The sequence below is a fragment of the Microtus oregoni genome, unplaced genomic scaffold (assembly GCF_018167655.1).
Source record: "Microtus oregoni isolate MIOR12 unplaced genomic scaffold, Mior012 000000F_ref0000247, whole genome shotgun sequence".
Classification (NCBI taxonomy): Eukaryota; Metazoa; Chordata; class Mammalia; order Rodentia; family Cricetidae; genus Microtus; species Microtus oregoni.
This window is the reverse complement of record NW_024543059.1, coordinates 9,791,248-9,812,723: the sequence shown is the minus strand read 5'-3', so window position 1 is coordinate 9,812,723 and position 21,476 is coordinate 9,791,248. Positions and strand designations below refer to the sequence as shown.

The 21,476-nt window shown below is 36.7% G+C and overlaps 1 protein-coding gene across 5 annotated transcripts in view; it reads right to left on the bottom strand.

Annotated features, from left to right (window-relative positions):
- The window catches only part of Grm5 (glutamate metabotropic receptor 5), a 363,712-nt gene that overhangs the window by 68,745 nt on the left and 273,491 nt on the right, over nucleotides 1-21,476 (bottom strand). For all 5 annotated transcript variants that reach the window (XM_041666785.1, XM_041666947.1, XM_041666697.1 and 2 more), the window contains 2 exons: nucleotides 5,533-5,779; nucleotides 134-302 (listed from right to left, as the gene is read on the bottom strand). In XM_041666785.1, coding sequence (XP_041522719.1) covers nucleotides 134-302; nucleotides 5,533-5,779 — 416 coding nt within the window. The remainder of the gene's footprint in view (nucleotides 1-133; nucleotides 303-5,532; nucleotides 5,780-21,476) is intronic.

Genomic DNA, 21,476 nt, shown 5'->3' with positions numbered 1-21,476 from the left:
ATAAACTCATTTTCTGACCTTATGAGCTTGCAATATAAAATATAAAACAAGTGACAAATAAACAGAGAAATATACAATGAGAATAAATACTGTTAAATTTGAAGCAATTAAAGAAATGTAGGTTCTATATTACCTTTATCTGGCCTTTCTCACATGGTTCGCTGCACACGGATCTAATGATATTATTTTTCTTGGACCATACTTCATCATCATCCATTTTTAATTCTCCATTGTCCCAGCTTCCAACATTGATGTAATCAAAATAATCTTTTCCCATTTCCTTGAAATTCATTATTTCATACCTTAGAAACAAGAATATAATAATTATTTAGCTAAGGTCATAAATCCTCATATATGCAAAGGCAATAGTTTCATTCCCCCAATACATTTATTGTTGTGCAAATCACATTGAAATTTTATGTAATGGTATGTTTAGAGTAACAAAATTCTTTCTACTTCATTTTCATCTTGGTGACCTATTTTTAAAGTCATGCTTACACCTGAAAAAGAAAATCCTATGTAAGAAAGTTACTGGAACTCAGGAAGGATGAAAGACAGTTTTGAAAGAACTTCGGGAATTTTAAACATGAACTTTTGTTGGTTTATGAGGAAAAAAATCAGGGAGTTGTTTCACTTTGTTCAAGTGATCTGCTGAAAAGTTTCCTTATTCACTGTGAAATTTATTTATTCTTTGAACTCATTTTTGGATGTTAGAAATTCACTAGTAATTTAGGAGGAATCCTTCCGTGATATAAAGGTTTGTTTTATGAAACATTGCAGTTCCCATTCATATTTCTTTTATTCTTCCAATTGGTGCACAAACTAAAGACCTCTTGCTTTGGAAGGCTGGAAGAGCCTGGACTTTGAGAAATGTCTTAGTTTCAGTGTTTTTAGTTGTTATTTTAGTTTTTAACTAAAGTTATGGAAAGTTTGTGGATTAAACAGATTAAATTTCTTTAAAAAAATCAACAGGTTTGATTTTTGCCTTTATTTTAGGTAAATTTATTATGTAGAGATAATTTAAGGGGTATTTAAAAAAACAAACTGAAAATAGTTTCAACAGCACCTTAGCTGAAAAATACTGCCAAGTAGACAAGTTCTCGGGTTTTCTTAGCTATCATTCTCATTTTGAGTCTAGGGACAAAAAAAAAAAAAAAAAAAAAAAAAAAAATAAGGCGAGGAAAGCAATTGTCAAGACTTTTCTTCTGTTTTCAGGAGAGTATTTATGAAACAGTTTTCCAAACAGAAATCTCTCAATGAACCACTCAACAGCCTTGCATATTCCTACAGGTTGTCCTTGCTATGGGTTGCCCTCACATAATACACTATACTTCATACTTTCCAGAACTTTCAGTACAGGCAGACAGGCAGATAGGGTCGTGAATGTTTCCTCTAACTTCCCATTCTCATCATGTTTATCTATTTGAAAATGGGTACAGATTTATAGTTAAGCTGACATACTCAATCCGATGATCTTGTGAAAATACAAAGAACGAAGTGAGGAGTACATGACATGAGAAACTTCTAAAGGCATCTTCACAGAGACACACACTTTTATTTGTTTGTTTATTTTTTATTTGTCTACTTATTTATTTTATTTTTCTATTTATTCCTTTATTTATTGCATGCCTAGTGTGTCACAAATTGGCCATATTACAGTTATTAGTCATTTAAGAAAGATTCCATCTAATTTACAAGAAGTTTCTCATGTCATGTACTCCTCAAAGTTAGTAATAACTCCCCAGACAAATGTATTCAGTTTGTACTCTTTTCTAGGTAGTTATGATTTTCCCGTACAACTAACAAACATTTTCTACCCATAAGGTATCAAGACATTATTTAAAAACATTCCTTGTTAATAAATATATATAACCACTGGGATAGGAAGTAGTACCTGCTAAATACTAAGCATTATATACTTTTTTGTAGATGCTTTAAGTTCTTTGCTAATAAGAGTCAAGAGTACCATTTAGATGGAAAATATGTGCATAGGCAACCCTCCTCCAATGAAAATATTTTCTTCTCGGTAGGGAACCCTAGTTATACTCAAGTTTCATTTTGTATCTTTATTAGTCATTGTCCATTCATCAACTGCATTGATTTCACTCTACACATTCTGTTTTAGGGCCAATTAATGCAAACATATAACAAAATATCAGCATCAAGGGGAGAATGTGTTCTATACTAAACATAATATTCATTTTGTGCTAGAGTCAATGAAAGAGAATTTTTTAAATTTCAGGCTTTAGAATATACCAGTATTCTACTTTCCTGATACAGTTTTTGGATAGGTTATCATATTATTTCTTGCCCTTTTCCTATTATAATTGATTGTACATAATGTTTCCAAATAAATTCATACAGAATAAAGTTTTGTATACATTTGTGCACGAAAAAAAACAAAGAACGAAGTGGATTAACATACTTAAATAGTGTTGTAAGTGATTCCATTCTCTATTTGTTGCTGATTAAAATTCATACTTGCAGTTTTATTTTCAGGGTTAACCTAGTCCAATACTCTGATGGCTATTCAGTAACTGTGGGATTCTTTTGCATTGCTTTTTATTTACCATCTTTACTTTGAGCATTTTTCTAAATCAAGATTCTAAGGCTTCTTCTTCCATGCTGTCAGAGTTGTGCAGTGGTTAAAGTTACCAAACATGCAGTGGCTCCAGGAGATAGAACAGAGAACAGTGATGGAAAAAGAATTCATGTATTATGTCACTGGCTACTTCAAACACACAGGCTTCTCAGCCTTGAAACATGACTTTTTGCAACAAAAAACCTTTGAATGACCTAGTCTGAAAGAAATGTCAGTGTCTGGAGACTTCTTGACTACTGATGATTTGAAAAGATATAAGAACTCAATTGCTACAAAAATAAGCCAAAGCACCGTTTCTTCCAATTCTCAGTCTTGGAACTGTCTAGACTTAGCTATTAATTTTATAATGCAACTGAAGCTCACTGAGATTAATTGTTATGACCAGTTTGCATAGAACACAGATGTCAGAGCCAGAACCCTAAGCAAGCATTTATATTTTAAATCTACTGCTTCTTCTTGTTAGATTAGTCATGATCTATGTCCAATTACCTTAGTTTTTGTGAAAGAGAGCCTAAAAGGTAAGGAGATACAGGGTTTGAAAACTGACGATCTCTGTGGAATGACAAATATCACATTGACAGGGAGTCACTTGAAGAAAAATTTATTTATTCTTAATTTTCTTTTAATTCATCAAACTGTTAGAATTGACCCAGAGACTGAGTCTTCCCTTTGGAAAAAAAATGAGCCTGTTTGTTTGTTTTTATACAAGATAACAACAACAACAACAAAGGTCCTATCTGCAACGCTGATCTGTGAAAATGTGCTACCACCATCGCCATTCTTCATTAGCTGTGCACCAAACTAAAGTTGAAAGAGACAGGAATAATTCTCCATGCAAAGATTCTCCAATAAGCAGTCTCTATTTCTGAATAGAAATGAGACTTTTAAACAACACTCACAAGGTGGATGTATATTTCATTCTTCCTCAAAAGTGAAAAAGAAATGAGTATCTCTAATATATCCTTATTGAAATTTTAGGTGATCATTGAAATGTTAGTGATTTCTCATTTCCCATATCTAGAAAGAATACAAATATTGCTTACTTCATATAATTAAAAAATTTAGCATTTAGTTTAGTGTGTGTTCTGAATCACACACACTTGGTAAATGTTAGTTATATTTTTGCAGATTTGGGTCTCATTGTGTTGCCCAATTTGGTTGCATGCACATTTTATGTGCATATTTATATATTATTATTATTAATCAAAGAGTTCAGTAAAAACACTGTATATATGAACTAGGTGCATTTACAAAACAAAAAGTTGCAAAGTAATTCTGCTAATTATTGTTTAATTTGATACCTAAATTTAGCAGTGCATGGCTGGACTCCAAGTGAACACTAATTAGTAAAATTTGTTTGCAATAGTATGCATTTTATTATTGAAGAAATATCTAGAATTTTATCAGTCTTGGAGAGATTTGAAAAGGGGTGAAGAAGCAGTGTTCCCAAGATAACTCTTAGGAGAACTGTCAATGAGGCAGTGACGGTTTGCCTAATTCGTGAAGGTTTCTCACAGGGTTTGAGCAGAGCCACCCGAGATATTTCCCCCTCATCTGGTTTGTGGATCAGGCCCGGACACATGACAAGGAAGCTCTTGAGATGGTGATGCTGCCATCACCAATCTATTAACAGGGTCCAGGGTAACATCAGTGCTATAGTTTACACAAGAACACTAAATCCATGCCCAGGAATCAGAGTTTAAGCTTAATACAGAGATGTACAGTACATGTGAAATTTCCTTTGGTACTTAGAAACTATTTCTGTTTCCCCACAGTGACATGCCGAAGATTCCCAAAACAGAAAACAGTAAAAAGCCAGTCACTTTTGCAAATATCTGGGCTAGTCTAAAACCCTTTAAGTCTCTAGAATACAGGAAATACCGAGATTTTCACTGGGCCGTGAGACCTGGATCTAGCTGCCTGTCACTTGGCCGTGAAGCTTGTGCAATGCTGACAGCTGTGTCCAGGGCCAGCTCCAGCTTACTTCAGGAAGTGGAAATGTGCTAGAGCAAGGCTGCTGGCAGAAGGTGTGGCCACATGGGTTTCAAGTTGCGGGGGGTACTCATGAGTCGTTCTCTTGGCAGGACTGACTGCAAACAGAGAGCACGCAGCTCTTTGAACACAGCTGCTAGCACAAACTGCTGCTGGGGAAAGAATATGGAACCAAAGGATCCTCTGCGTTTTCATTTATTTATTTATTTGCTTGGTTGGTTTTTGTAAAGCTGAGTAGTTACTTAGCTCTGCTGTAACTCATTATAAAGTCAATTAATTATCCTCCGTGTATTTAAAATACAGTATAAACAAAACAAGTCTGTAAAGTAGGGGATAGAGGTGAATTCTGGTAAGTTTTCAATGCCTAGCGATTTCTCTAAAGGTTGGCTTATAATGATGAAGTTCCATAATTTTCAGTCACCTCCACACAAATAATAGGGAAGTCAGAGTGAAAGGCAGTTTGCTAACTCAACAAGGAGAAAGCCCTTATGTTACAGATAATAAAATAAAGTAAGATGGGACTCACCAGCAGGCAGAGTAAATGGAAGAGCAAGATCTTAACCCTAGTTCTGGGCTACCAGAAATGGAATTGTTCCTGTCTGAGAACAGTGTTGCCATAAGAAGTAAGCAAAGACCAGCAATAACCTGACTGGGAGACGCTCAGGATGGATTTTCTTCGTCAATAATAAGCTGAGGGGTCTGCCTCTTAAGTTTATGCCTGTGAAATGGTGATGAATTTACAAGTGCACTGTATTAACGTCAATGCTTTACCTTGGCCACACTGGACATGAGGCTGTTCCTGTCTGCCTTGGCTCATTTTGGAATATGAGCCTTAGCCAAACCTGTCCAAGAAGCCTAAGTAACCAAAACAGAAAGACCCCAAAGTAGAAGGTGATTATTACTCAGGCATTTTTTGTTAACAAGAATTGTAACAGTACCTTCCTGGAGAGTCTCCATTTTCATCAAACAGGATCATGTCGCCAGAGACACCAGTAAAATTGGTTTTCATCAGGGAGTCCAAAAGTTTCCGCCCATCAATTGGCTTCATGGCATCACAGAGCCCTGCATAGCCTGGGCACAGGGACATCTGCATGTTGTGGAGCCCATAAGCCATAGAATAGATAGCATTGATCACAAATCCCATTTTGGAATCTTGAACGTGATGTGTTCTTAGAGTCAGAGAACCTGTTGAGAAACAAAGAAAGAGTTGACTTTGAAATACTGCCAAGCTCTGCTCCACAGCCACATCCATAGATCCCAAATATTTAGAACGAACTTGCTGCATTCACGATTGAGAACCACACTAGGAATAGGTGTAACATGTTGTTCCTAACTGTTCTCGATCACTTGTGGTTTTTGTTTCAAAACCGTGAAGCAAGATGAAACTCCTTAACTAGATCAAGACTTGCCTTATCCCATGATTTAACTTGGAATAGCACTGTATTTCCATGTTACCCATTTACTTATATGTCAAATTTATTTCCCTAGTCATCTATAATACTATACCTTCCTGATTCAAAAGTTCTTAAACAATCTTTATTTCCCCAGCTGGTAAGTCTTCCAACTGAGAGTACTAGATTCTGTCATATTTGGTCTCCACTATACTTACTTGATAATTTATAACTCACCTCCTTTAGTCTCAAAACTATGAATTCATTAATTCAATCAAAGTTTATGATGTCAAATCATACATGAAGTTGAGTTATTGGTGAGTAGTGGGGACATGGCAGTGAATTAAGTATAGATTTGAAGCCAATAAAACTTGTCCTATTGCTAATGGCCTGATTTATGTTTTCATATACAAAATATAATGACAAGGATACATTTGTTCTTTTTTATTATATTTTATTGAGCTATATATTTTTCTTCATTCCCCTTCCTTCTTCTCCCCTTCCCTTCTCCCCTCTCACATGATCCCCACACTCCCAATTTACTCAGGAAGTCTTGTCTTTTTTTACTTCCCATGTAGATTAGTTCCATGTATGTCTCTCTTGGGGTCCTTTTTGTTGTCTTGGTTCTCAGGGACTGTGAATTGTATATTATATTTGTCTTTCTGGGTTATCTCACTCAGAATGATGTTTTCTAGATCTTGTTTTTGATGAATGCTATAGATTGTACCAATGTATCTATGTCTGGTGCATTTTTAAGGATTATAAATAAATGGAAGAAGAATATGTCAGTCATGAGAAACAAACAATGGCAAAAATATATGGTTTAGGAATGTTTCCTGGTTTTCATTAAGAACTTTACCTTTCTATATGAAAAATAGAACAAAAGTGGAAGAAGTGGTTCAATTTAATGAATACTGTTACAGGGTACTGAGAGCTGTATTCTAGTTATTTTCCGAATATATCTATCTAAAGTAAAAAGTCAGGATGTCTAACAGATTGGAAGCTTCATGTGCTCCCAAGTATTTTAGAAGAAGAAGAAGAACAAAAAATTAGTCTTGCGTTAAACATGGATAGATTAAAAAATCGTTAACTGACAAGTGAGAAATGAGTTGGGTTTTGTGGAGATTAAAAGCATAAGGCTTGAGTTATTAAGCAGGGAGAAGCAGCTTTGTTTAGAATGATAGCACTTGAAAAGAGGAGGCGTGTTCAGATTCCAACACATTTTGAAATTAAAACAACGAAAATTAATAGATTGATTCTATCTTCATCAGATATCAGTCTCCTGGTTAAGTTCCTGATTCATTTCCAATACGTCAAGTGTCATATAAGTGAGGACTCTTTAAAGTCAGGGTGGTATCTTTTTCAGTATTCTACAGATATGGATTCCATTCATCCCAATTACTATGTTCTATGTTTTGACAGAACAATGAATTAGCTTCTCTACTATTTCACGGCAACTAGGCAGTAGAAACAGGGTTTGTATCTGGACAGTCTATCTGGATTTTATCCCGGTGAGATAAATGTTCTATGGCTTTTGAAACTTAAATCCTATGAAACATTCAGAGACTTCCTGGAGCATGTCAATCTTAAAGATAAAAGATGATACCATTCTGAATTCTATTCGTCATGTCACATCCTTCTCTATTCCCTTAGTGCATTTATTTTCTCCTATTCGGACTCCTATAACAGGATTTTGGAGTTTTGAAATCTCTTAATTATTTGAATAATTTCTCGATTCGAAATCATAGTGAAAAACTTAAAAGAAAATAACATGAAAACAACCTTCTTGCCCCTAGATAGTCAGCATTTCCTTCAAGTAAAAATTTCTGTATTTAAAAGGGATTAAAAAATATTCTTGTTTATTGTTTCTCTAAGACTTTATTAGTTTCATACATAAATTAGCATATAGGTGACATTCCATAAACGGTAGTGTGCACATATACTTTCCTATACCCTGTTTTTATACTGTACTGTGGATGTTGATATCCTTTCCCTGTGGGTATGTATGTGGTTATTACATTATCTAACTGTCTAAAAAAAAAATCCTGCTATGGTTATATAATGCTGAATGGAGTACTTTATATTTTTCTGCTCATGTCACTAAAACTAATTTTTTATTGATTAAATGTTTCCTCTGACAATTTCATATACATACATAATTCATTCTTATTACTGTCACATCCATCCTCATTATCGTCCTCCTTCATCTGTCAGCCCTGTCCTTTCCCACATAAAACACTACTTAGCACATTCCTGTTTTTTTTTTTTAAGTAGTTAAGTTTGTTCTTTGACAATGCCACTGTGTTTGCTATCACTCTGTCCCATCTTTGACCGCCACATCACCCTCCCTCATCAATACAGGTCCCTTTTCCACATATATGGTTGTGTCATCACACTAAACATCATAAACTAAATTGCCTGTTTGCAGTTTACCTCTACCTTGGCTTTAAGGCTAAGCTTTTTTAAAAATAGCTCTGCTGAAAGCCTTTATTTGAATTTCCTGACACTTTCGATTTCCCAAGCTTCTACATTGGTCACAGATGCTGTCGTTGTGACTTATCATAGAACCTGACATGTGATTGGCACTACTAACTAAAGATGAGTGTGTGAATTAGGCCAGATGAAAGACAGGGCACCTCCACAAGTGTCACTGTGTACCTGGTCCAGTCTTCAGTTTGTCAGGTCAGATTATTGGTGAACTCATTCTTCTGTAGGATAGAGCTCATTTAAGAAAAGATCAACACAGATTTTTTTTTTTTGCTTTTAACATTTTTATTATTATTTTTTTTATTGAGAAAAGGAAGAAAAAAAAACAAGTTTCCACCTCCTCCCAGCCTCCCATTTCCCTCCCCCTCCTCCCACCCTTCTCCCTCTCCTCCCACTCCTCTCCCCCTCCCTCTCCAGTCCAAAGAGCAGTCAGGGTTCCCTGCCCTGTGGTAAGTCCTAGGTCCTCCCCCCTCTGTCCATATCTAGGAAGGTGAACATCCAAACTGGCTAGGCTCCCACAAAGCCAGCACATTGCGTAGGATCAAAACCCCGTGCCATTGTCCTTGGCTTCTCATCAGCCCTCATTGTTCGCCATGTTCAGAGAGTCCAGTTTTAACCCATGCTTTTTCAGTCACAGTCCAGCTGGCCTTGGTGAGCTCTCAGTAGATCAGCTCCACTGTCTCAATGGGTGGGTGCACCCCTCGTGGTCCCGACTTCTTTGCTCATGTTCTCCCTCCTTCTGCTCCTCATTAGGACCTTGGGAGCTCAGTCCAGTGCTCCAGTGTGGGTCTCTGTCTCTATCTCCATCCATCACAATGATAGCCTTTGCTGGAGAGGCTGTGGAGGAAGGGGTACCCTCATCCATTGCTGGTGGGAATGCAGTCTTGTGCAACCACTTTGGAAATCAGTGTTTCGGTTTCTCAGGAAATTCCGGATCAACCTACCCCTGGACCCAGCAATACCACTCCTGGGAATATACCCAAGAGATGCCCTATCATATGACAAGAGCATTTGTTCAACCATGTTCATAGCAGTATTATTTGTAATAGCCAGAACCTGGAAACAACCTAGATGCCCCTCAATGGAAGAATGGATGAAGAAAGTATGGAATATATACACATTAGAGTACTACGCTGCGGCAAAAAACAATGACTTCTCAAATTTTGCATGCAAATGGATGGAAATAGAAAACACTATTCTGAGTGAGGTAACCCAGACCCAAAAAGATGAATATGGGATGTACTCACTCATAATTGGTTTCTAGCCATAAATAAGGGTCACGGAGTCTACAATTGGTGATCCTAAAGAAGCTAAGTAAGAAGTTGAACCAAAGGAAAAACATATAGTTATCCTCTTGGCTATGGGAAGTAGACAAAATTGCCGGGGAGAAAATTGGGATCTTGGGGGTGGAGTGGGATGGGGGTAAGGGGAGATGGGGAGAGAAAAGGGAGAAGGGGAGGATGGGGGGAACTTAGGGATAAAGGAAGATTGGGATAAAGGAAGGTAGGATAGGGGAACACGGAAGCACAATTCTTAGTTAAGGGAGCCTCCTTAGGGTTGGCAAGAGACTTGAACCTAGAGTGGCTCCCAGGAGACCAAGCCGAGGTCCCCAGTTAGTTCCTTGGGCAGCTGAGGATAGGGAACCGGAAATGACCCTAGCCTATGGCAATACTGACGAATATCTTGCATATCATCATAGAACCAACATAGAAATTTATAACAAGATCCTTTCATGTAGGATAATTCATCTATTTTTGTTTTGTTTTTCAAGATAGGGTTTCTCTGTGTGGCCCTGTCTGTCCAGGAACTTGCTCTGTACACCAGGCTGGCCTTGAATTCACAGAGATCCGCCTGCCTCTGCCTCCTGAGTACTGGGATTAAAGGTGTGCGCCACCACTTCCTGACAACTACATTATCATTTTAGTCAATGCATTTTCACTGTCTACCAACTACCTGGGGAAAATGTATGGGTCAGCCAATATAGGCTAACCTGTACCTCATTTCTTCCATGGAATGCTGTGAAAATCATTACTTAAAACCAAGACCAACCCCTTGATGGGACCCACGTGTGTTAAATACACATGACTGTAGAAGCTTTGAAAATGGAATTAGTAATAGAACCACAAGCCAGAGAAATCAAACAAGCTTATAGATTGGGAGCTAACCAGGTTAGCTGCTTTCTTCTTCTTCCTCCCCTGCACCTTTATCTTCTTCTTACCTTCTTTCTCTGTTTCTCACCTCCCCTTCTTTCTTCATCGGGCTATAAAGTCCAGGCTGGACTCAAAGCCAGGATCTTTTATACCTCAACTTTTTGACTTCTGGGATTACAGGTATGTATCACTACATTTCCACATTTTTTAAGTAAATATTGTTCATGAAATTTAAACGTCATCAACATTATATAATATCAAATTTGAAATGTCCAGAACATGGGCTGTTATTGAGTGGGAGAAAACTAAACCTTATAATCATATAGTTGTGATATAAAAGTCTCACCAGTATTTCATGATCTTCTGTTTATATTTCTAAACCATGTATTTTTGTTTGGTCTAATAGTCATTCTTCAGCTGTCTTAGTAAAATTTACAGCATTATAGTTAATGCTTTTGATGTTGCTGCTTTGGATCTAGGGGGGATTTCTTCCTTATTAATTCTTTAATTTATTGTCTCATTCAAAGATGATTAAATTGTTTATTATAAACTCGTGTATTGAAGTCTACATTGCATGCCAGAGTATTGCGTGCTGGTAATACAAAAATGAAAAAGATAAAATCTTTGTCCTCAAAAACAAAAAGAAACTCAACATCTGAGCTATAGACATAGTGATAGAAGCTTGCTAGGAGCCAAATGTTCCAATTTTGTTAGTCTAATTTCAATGGCCTGAATGCATATAATAAAAGGATTAATTTTATTCAAACTTCTTTTCTCATTCAGTAAGCTGTAGGGGGAAAAAGGCATATTAATTACCTCACATGATGGTACGCCAAAGAATTGGAGTCCTTCAGCAATGTTGACTTAGCTCAAGGCCAGACCCAGCTTAGCATGAGATTCTGTGCTAAACCAAACTCGTCAACAATTTTTTTAAATTTTTTTTTCAGTTGTTGAAAAAAATTTCTGCCTCCTCCCCGTTTCCCATTTCCCTCTGGCATGGGAAGCCTATCTAATTACTCAGTGCCAGTGAATGCATGGTTAGTCTAGGAGAATCAATATCCCCCAATTTACTAGATCAGCATAAACTTTAACAACAGTCTATAACCATTTGCCTCACACCCATAGATTAGTGTGGTCTTTCTCCTCTAAGTTTCCTTGATGAACAGATGGAGTGTGGTACAGAATGTTATCTCAGTCTCTTGAGGCAGAGTCTCTCATGGCCCTAGAGGCAGATGGCTGTTTGGTCAATAAGACATGGGGATCTGCACATTCCTGCCTCCTTAGTCCTGATATTACAAGTGTACACCACCACGATTGCTTTTGTTTTATTTTTTCCTTGTGCGGGTTGTGAGGACTGAATTCAGATCTTCATCCTTGCAAGGAAAATACCTTAGGAACTGTTTTGTCTTCCCACACACAACATGTAATACCTTATGATGTGTATTAGAATTATCCATGAACTTTCCTGCTCCCTACATAGAGTGTGATTTTTCTGAAGCCAAAGACAATGTTGCTTTTCTTGTATTTTTTACCAAGCTCTGACACTGTGGATTAAAGTGAACATATCATTCAATCCTTTAATATTTGTTGAACATTTTTTTTTTGATTTGCAAAGCCTCTAATCCTACCAAGAGATTTGAGATTAGTTCAGAATGGACAACTGGTTCTCTGTGTACTAGTGCACTTTGGTTTTATTTAGCATTATATTCTGCATATATTACAGTGCTTGGCACTGCCAATTTTATTGGTGGATCATGGGAGGTGAATGACTGTAGAGTTGTCCAATAGATTAACTGTATGAAACCTAAGATACAGTGAGCCAGGCAGAGAAATGACGTTATAATGGAGATACAGATGAGTGGGGTAGTCATTGTACCAATAGTGTGGATTATTTATTGTATAAACTACTCTAAATAAACACATTGCCACTTTTAGCCATAGTGATAATGATTTCATAGAAACCATTTGATCACAAAATGTTTCAAAGACACTTAGTTATTGAAGTCAAAGATAATCTCTCACAATTACTGTTATTGGGTTACTACACCCAATAACTCTCATAGAAATAGTGCATGAGCGTTATATTTTGCCCTTGTTTATATGAGAAACAGTTAGCTCACAGACAAGAACAGAATAGCTCATGATACAAAACTAATACATAGTGAATTAGAATTTCAAAATGTAGTTCAAAGTATCCTTCAGGCTGGCCTTACTACAACACACTTCTATTCTCTCTTAATTCTCAATAAACACCCAATAGTTACACTTATAAATGCATTTCCTATATATGAGAATGGAAATGATAATCCTGATTAACTTCTGAGAACATCTGAAGAGCAAGTGAGAGGGCATATGTAACATATTTTGACAAATAAGAAAGGGAAAAGTTTATTAAGAAAATATTACTATAGTTGTAACTTATTATCAGTTACTAAGTTTTTTATAAATAAGAAAACTGAGATGTGTATGTTCTGCCACTTTTCTAAATAATAGAAAACTTTTCAGTTGGCAAAATGTTGACACCATCCAGAGTTAAAACCTTCCAGATAGGTCAGGCCTGTGTTAAAAGAATGCGGAAGGGTATAAGAAACAGTTTCTGAAAAGATTATCTTTGAAACTTAGCCCTAGCTTAACTGTGACACGTATGTCATCAGTGCTCCAAACGAGTGACATGCCCTGTATCCTTTCCAATGGACTCCATTTGCCATCTTACATGGAAGACAAGATCTAGTAGCATGAAAACCATTAAACCAAATCTCCTTGGTGGTGTGGAAATGGGGCATGGTAGTGACAGACTCATTTTTTTTTGTCTGTTTCACATAATTCTGCAAAGGTAGAAACTGGTTTTAGTGATGAGCATTCTTCCAAACAAATGTTTTCTGTTTTATAGCAGGCAACATTTCATAAAACGTCATTTTAGAAGCTTGATTACGTTACAATACTTAGTTTATCAGTTATTTGTCTTTGTTTGACCTGCCAATTAACCTCTTTGTGCCCTACTTTGCACCAACACAACATGACAATAATAAAGCTTGAGGATGAAGAGACAATAGGTGAATAAAATAATAGAATGAACCCATAAACTATTTTATAATCTTAATGCTAGTAGTTTATAATATAGTGATTTGAAGGTTATGCTTGAAGGTTCTACAATTAGCTGCAAGCTGTCTCTTTCTGACCTAACACCTATTTTTGTGAAGCAATTAAAAATATATTCATTGCTGCCTAAGAAAAGAATTTCTGTTTTGGGGAGAAAATTCTCATTGGGGATCAGGGTGGGAATGCATCCTTATGTGGTAGCCTGTCTAAATCTCTGTAAATGTTTTTACACTCTGTCTATAATGTTACTGTTGTATAGCTACCTTCTCCAAGTTGAAACATTTCTCTGTGGATAGAGTAAGGAGCTTTTTAGGACTCAGGAAGATAACAGATCTTATAACGCACAAGAAGTTTTTGAAAGTTATGAAACCCACAGAGTCCCTCCATGGCTTAATGTAAGTAGTAGGAAATTCTTAATATAACTAGTAGGCATCTGGGGAAGGTGCTATTCTTTGACGGGTAACTGTGGTAGAACTACCTTCAAGTTTGGCAGAGAGCACAAAGAATCAAGAACAAGACTTCTAAGAGTGGAGAATATTTGCTGCAGGGAGGAATCTCAGGTTGGTCATGTTCAATGTGGTATGGGGAAACACACATTCTTAATGAGTAAGATTTCAACGTTAGTGTGAGAATGTTCTCCCAAGAGCTGATAAGCTAGAAAATGTATTGCAGTCCTTGAAAGCAGCACAGATGTTATGGGATCATAAGAGTGTTATGGCAATGTTTGTGTATAGCTTGCTGTCTTTAATAGAACATACAGCTGAGGTTCATCTGTCCGCCCTGAAAGAACTTGTTTACATAAGGGAGGATCTACAATAGAGAGTGACATGCTGATTCTTGCATCTGTATTAATATCTGAATTTGGCAGGAAAAGTGACGAGGAGGATGAGATAGAACTGTAGGCTTGCCATTTCTTACATCTGGCAGAATATAAAGGAAAGAGAACACAAATTAGATTTGTGCTAAAATGCCCTTCATGGCACTCAAAAGGTATGCATCCCATGGATAGACTCATGCCCTGAGCCAGGAGAAAGCCAGGTTAAAGTGAAGAGCTTACCTCTCAAGTCTGAACATTAATACAGAAGAAGGGAAATCACATGGTTCACCATACAGGTTGTGGCCTTACTGATTCTACAAAGTGAATTGTGATAATTAGAGAGTACATTGTATCCTAACTGTCTTAATTAGAAAAAAACCCTTTTTAAAAATTTTACTACAATTTAAGTAGTAAAGATAAGACTTTATTTTTTAGGAGAGTTAAAAGATAAAAAGAAACCAAATCAAGAAGGACATGAGGAATGACATGAAGCTTTGGGGGCTTTGTTGAGCCCCACGGTGGGAGGTAATCTTTAAGGTATAGGTAAGATTATGACAATTCTGAATTATTTAGACCAATGTATAAGTAAGGATTATAAAGTGCTCAAATATTCAGGAGGGGATGAGAAATAGGGAAAGCCATCAACGAAATGTGTCCAATTGACTTGAAGCTATGCATGGCAAGACTTGAGCCTATCTGAAATTCCTAAAGGAAATATCTTGAGAGAAAGCCAAATATTGTTCTAGTGAGCTTCTGAAATACTTGGAAAGGCTTTAGAAGGTGTTAGGTCTGTAATGTTAACTAAAGAGGTGAACAGAATAGAAGACAGTGACACAGGTGAAAAAGATTAAGCCCATTTAAAGGTGGTCAACTATCTCTCCAGAGTAGTAATCTAAGGTGTTCTTGTGTAAGTAAGCATCCTGGGTTGATACTGTTATACCCCAGCAACCTTTCAGGCGCCATGTTTGGCCATGGTTCCCAAAGGAAGCTGTAGGACTTGGAAGTAAACTTCAGTGGAAAGTGAAACATAGAATATGCCTTTTTTCTCTTTGCAGCAAAGACCAGATTTCATATTGCAAAATTGTCCAAATAAAATAGAGGTAGGAGGATACACAAAGTCTCTGAAGTAGTAGTACCCCAGAATTAGGAATCAGGATGGCTGAAGTTGAGAAGGACAATGGATTATGCTGCTGAATCATGAATTTAATTGAAGCTTGGAATAAATGGCATTGAACTTTAAAGATCCTGCCCATACTCTTTAAAAGATTTCCAAAAGTGGATGGAGCTAAAAAACATCATCTTGAGTGAGGTAACCCAGATCCAGAAAGACAGTTATCACATGGACTCACTCAGAAGTGGTTTTCACACATAAAGCAAAGAAAACCAGCCCACAAATCACAATCCCAGAGAACCTAGACAACAATGAGGACCCTACGAGAGACGTACATGGATCTAATCTAACTGGGAGCATGGGAACCTTGGGAGAGGGTTAAAAAGGGGAGGGGAGAGGCAGGGTGGGGAACAGAGAAAAATGTAGAACTTAATAAAAATCAATAAAAAGGAGTTCATTACTTTAATAGAATAATATGATTCCAACCTCTGATTATTTGATTTGGAAATCTATCTAGAATAGATAAACAAAAACACACCACACACACATAGAAAGGGGGGGATAAGGGGGATTGGAAGGGGTTAGAATGAGGGCACGAAAACATGAAAATGGGTGGGAAATTAATATAGTTATATTTGAATTCCAAAAAATATTAAAAGAAAAATATTGAATCAAGATGCCATATATGGTAGGAAATGGGTTTTTTAAGAAGCTATAAGGTAAGTAGAGATCCCTAACTAGGGATTGGCTATTTCTACATACATTGTTGAATAGCTCTAGAGGCCCCTAAAGTCCCCCAAACCTCAAAAGCTCTTTCTTTGTGTTCAGGTCTTGTTTAGAAAAAAATTTTGGTTCCTCTGGTGTTTGTACATACATCAACAATTGGAGAATGGAATGCTGTGTATTTGAAAGAGAAAAAGTCAGGGATCTGTGGGATGGTTCGGGTAGAGTGAGTGACATAATCATTATTTAATAATCTCAAAAATTATTAGTATAAAAATTAGTATAAAGCTATCTCCTATGTTGTTTGCATGCCAGAACTGAATACTAAATTCTTGTTTCTAAATGCATTTCACAGTTTGACTGTATGACATTGAGAAACAGGCTACAGCAGAACTTAACTGCAGAGGGAGAATTTTCCAGTTCAGTTCTGGACCTTGTAATTAAATGTTTTTGATTTGACATTCTAGACAAGTTGTGTCCACTGGTGTAATAGTGGGACAGTAGTTATGGGTTATACCAACCAATTTCCACTTTCATTTTCAAGTATTTATATTATATAGCAGGATAAAAAGTATATGGCTGATGTAGGTCCTATAGGGAAATCAGCTATCTCTTTCTAAATGAATATGGTGTACCCATCAAATTACCTTACAAATATCTACATTTGTGCCTAGAGATTACTGTTTCTCTCACTTAACAGTGAGATCTTAGGTCACTAGACCTTAAATCTCTGAAACATAGTTCCACTGAGAACAAATCTCATCTCCTTTCTTTATCACTACTCCTTTATCTGCTTTCAAGGATTGGCTGGTATGGTGATTTGAATGAAATGTTCCTCACGGTCTTGGCAGGTGGTGCCACTGTTTGGGGAATCTTAGGAGGTGACCTTCTTGGAGAAAGTGTGCCACTGCAGGAAGGATTGAAGAGCTTTAAGACTGCACCATTCCAAATTTGTTATCTCTGATTCCTGCTGGTGGTTTGATATGTGAGCTCTTGACTGTTCTTGCCACCATGCCTACCACCTGTTTGCACAATTCCCTGTCATGTTAGATTCTTAGCTTTCTGGAACCATAGCTCAAATAAACTCTTCCTTCTATATGCTGTTTCTGGTCATGGTGTTTTATTACAGCAATATAAATGTAATAAAGTGGTCAAGTGTATCTATTCTGTTAGGACTCCTGGAATTAGCCATACCCCCCATCCCACCTAGTATAGTAACACTAAGAAGACATTACTGATGGGGAATCAAAATATAAATCACTATTTCTCAATGTTCATTAATAAAGTAGAATTTTATAAAATAATGCCTGTATTACAAATAAGAAATTGCTTTGTTATTTAAACTATAATCAATGAAATGAATAAACAAATTCCCTTCTCCCCAGATTAAAATATTACACCAGTTATATCCGCCAGGTCTCCCAGAGGCAGATTAAATAGCTCAAATGTCCAAGGTCCAGAAAGCCACATTTTCTAACGTCTAGGCAAGTTAGTTTATTATCTTGATGTTGCTGAGAAAAGAAGGAACGAAACAGCCAAACTTGGTCTCAGATGAGAATGTGCCCTACTTTAGCACTTTTCTACAGAGAAATGCAGGGAAATAAAAGAAATGCCCATCCCTGTGTCCTCCTGTTTGAATATCAAGTATCTTTGCATTCTATCAAAGGTGTACCCCATACCCTCTTTGAGTCTAGTTCAAGTATCATTACAAAAGAGTATCTAGTGGGCTAGTGTGTCCCTTCTACTAAGATCACTATTTTAGATTACTATTAAAATTATTAAGTACTCGTACATATCTGTATTAACTTATATTGCATTCAATATGCCATGCATTTTATGCCTTATAATCTATAAGGGATGTTCTACAAGAGGTTTTAAGAAAAAGAATGGTTACAAAACACAATTCTTTCCTGGAAAAGAAGGGATGACTTTTAGCTTCAGGAAAAGAGGGATGTAATTAACTCCCCAATGCCATAGCCCAAACCAATAGAGAAAAGCCAGGTGGAATTCAGAGGCCGTGGAAGAGCGCACCAAGAGATGTCACAAAAATAGAGCTGGTGTGGAACAGATGGCTCCTTTCTAACCAGGTGTCTGCACATCAAACGTGCAGGCACACATTCCTTAGCTAGTACTTCCAACAGCTCTATAAATTGAAAGCAAATTTTACAGGTTAGAACAGAAGTGGAAATAGTTGATGGTGGTCGAGTCTACACTGCTACAAAAGGGCACAGAAGCACACCACTAAAGTCAGCTTTTATATGCTATGAGTTACTTTGCCATAACTTGGATGTTGTACTAGGCCATTAAATAGCTTGACTGCTGCTTTCTTACTTCACTTGTATTCCCTGGGAACAACATTTATCAGTTGTCTTAGTTAGGGCATCTATTGCTGCAATAAAACACCATGACCAAAAAGCAAGTTGAGGAGAAAAGAATTTCTTGGACATGTACTTTCACTTTGTATCCCATCACTGAAAGAAGCCAGAACAGAAACTCAGACGGGAATGAACCCAGAGGCAGGAAATGGTGCACAGGCCATGGGGGGGTGGTTTCTTACATGACTTATTCAGCTTATCTTCTTACATAATTCGGGACCATTAGCCCAGAGATGGCACAACTCTCAATTCACTGAATCTTCCTTATCAATCACTAGTTAAACAAAATACTCTACAGGTTTAACCACAGCCTGATCTTCTGGAGGCATTTTCTAAATCAATGTTTCCTCCTCTAAGATGACTGTAGTCTATGACAAGTTGACATAAACCTAGCAAGCACCTCAATTAAAGTGAAATATGCATAATCTCCTAACATAAAACATTTGTTGTAGCAAGTTTGCACATAGTCTGTAAGTGCAAAACATTTTTAGAATTTTTCTTCTTTGATGGAGACTTTATAATTTCTATTTATTTCTCTTTCTTTATAGAATAAAATTCTTAACTTATTTTCTTTTCAGAATTACAGCTTTTGAATATGTTCTTAAGTTTGATAATGCTTTGTGCTGTGAATTTTTTTGAGAAATGGATGATGTTAAGGAGTATTCCTAATGACGACAATTTACTGAATTGTATTAAGTATTTAAGAGGGCACGGTATGGAGTCCTCTCCCAAATTAGAGAAGCTGGTTGAGTTTGGGTGAAGCCAAGAGGACAGGGCCTTCACCAGAGGGTTAGTTATTTTAGAAGAGACATGTGGTCCTTTTCTCCTTCTCTTCTGACAAGTGAGAACTCTGAAAAACATGTCCACATGCCAGGAGATAGAACTGAGCTCCTGCTGAAACCCAGCCACACTTTATCACGGACCTCCTCTGTTCAGTACTGTGGCCAGACGTTTCTCTCCTAAGCCATCTGCTAAGATCCTATGTTAAATGCTCATGGCATGTTCTCAGGGGCTTTTTATGATGTAGAGATTTAGTGTCATCCCAAATTTGCAGCTGAAGAATCTAAGGGATGAAACTTCAAATAACTTGTCTCATATCACAGAGGTATTAATTTGAAGACCTATATAATAAATCTAGCTTTTCAAATACCAAGGCTTGTCAGAAAACACTTTGCTACCATGCTTCAGTCAATTTAATAGTATTAGTCACATTTAGTAATATGTGAGTTTACCTTATATTGGCAGAATTTATGGGTCCAATGGACTCAGTTGTTCCTGAAGTGATATCTGAAGACATACATTAGGGTTGGCTCCATTAGCCACTCTCTTTGGCTTCTCATTGCCTCCATACAGGTTTCTAGTTTTCTACTTGCAGTTGGTAATTTCACGCAGATTTTTTTTTAAATCACTGTACCACACTACAACTTTCTCTGATTTCTCCTAGTTATCTAAAAACATGCACCTTTGTAACATCAAACTTGAAATATTTTAGCAGACCTTATCTTCCTTGTAAAAATCCTTCCAATTAATTCATTTCCCTATTTTCACCTTTTCTATTAAAATGTTGTCTGTTAACTAATTTTGAAATCACAAAAGTAACCTCTGCCCACTTCATTCTTTCAACCCTGCTGTATACTTGGATGCTAGAGACCAAATTCATGCCTTCATGCTTATTTGGTGATCATTTCCTGATTGAGTTACATTACCCACCCCAATATTTCAATCACTCTCTACTTCTCATGAATCCTGTATTTAAAATATCTGTTGATGAATTATAAACATCAGAAGGAAGAGACCAACTAGCAAATGAATTTTGTCCCATTATTCTCAAAATTAGCTCGTGATCTTCTTTAACAGACTTTTAAAAAAAGGATAACTTGATAAAGAAAAAGTTAATTCCTTTCTTTATCAAATTTAAATTTAATTAACACTCTGGATTCATTTCAATAATTCATTAAACAAAAATAAATCATGCAGTTCAGGGACTGTTTAGTATCTGTTCAGATCATCGTGAAGCCTCTAACTAAACTGTACAATATTTTGGAAGAAACAGCTTAAATATCATGGATATATTCCAAAAGGAAGTAAATTGTGACTCACTGGGGAGTTGTTATGGTAACAGATGGATCCTATAATTGTAGTAGTCACTTTGTTCATTGACTGGCATTTACACATCTTGACAAAAGCATGGTAATTGTTATCTACTGGGAAAGGCAGAAAGGTAGCAAGTCCTGGTCATTAAAAGCTGTTATGACAACCATCAAACATCTTGCATCTTAACCCAATACAAGTGTATCTCTTGCTCACATAACAGTTTAAGGCCAACTGTGAAGCTCTTGAGTCTTCCAAGTGACACTTCTGTCGTATGACTTTGGCTCTCCTGAATGCTTATTTTCAGTCATCTGGATGTGGGCAGGCGTGTGAGTCTAGAATCTCTAGTGAGTTTTTAGGTATCACGTCTATAAATGGTGCACATCACTTCACAGCCCATTCTGTTGGCCAATACTAGTTAGTTACTGCAAGGTAGGCTCAAAAATGAGGCTTTCCCATGAAATCAGAAAAAAAAGAAATGAATTTATGGAGTATCTATTCTATCTAGGCCTCACCACAGCTATAATGCATGAAGGATCTGAGAGCTTTTCTTCACAAAAAAGATATTTCCATTAGTTTTAATGGTTAAAGAAAAATTCTTGAAAGATGAAATTTCTTCAAATAATGACCAGATCATT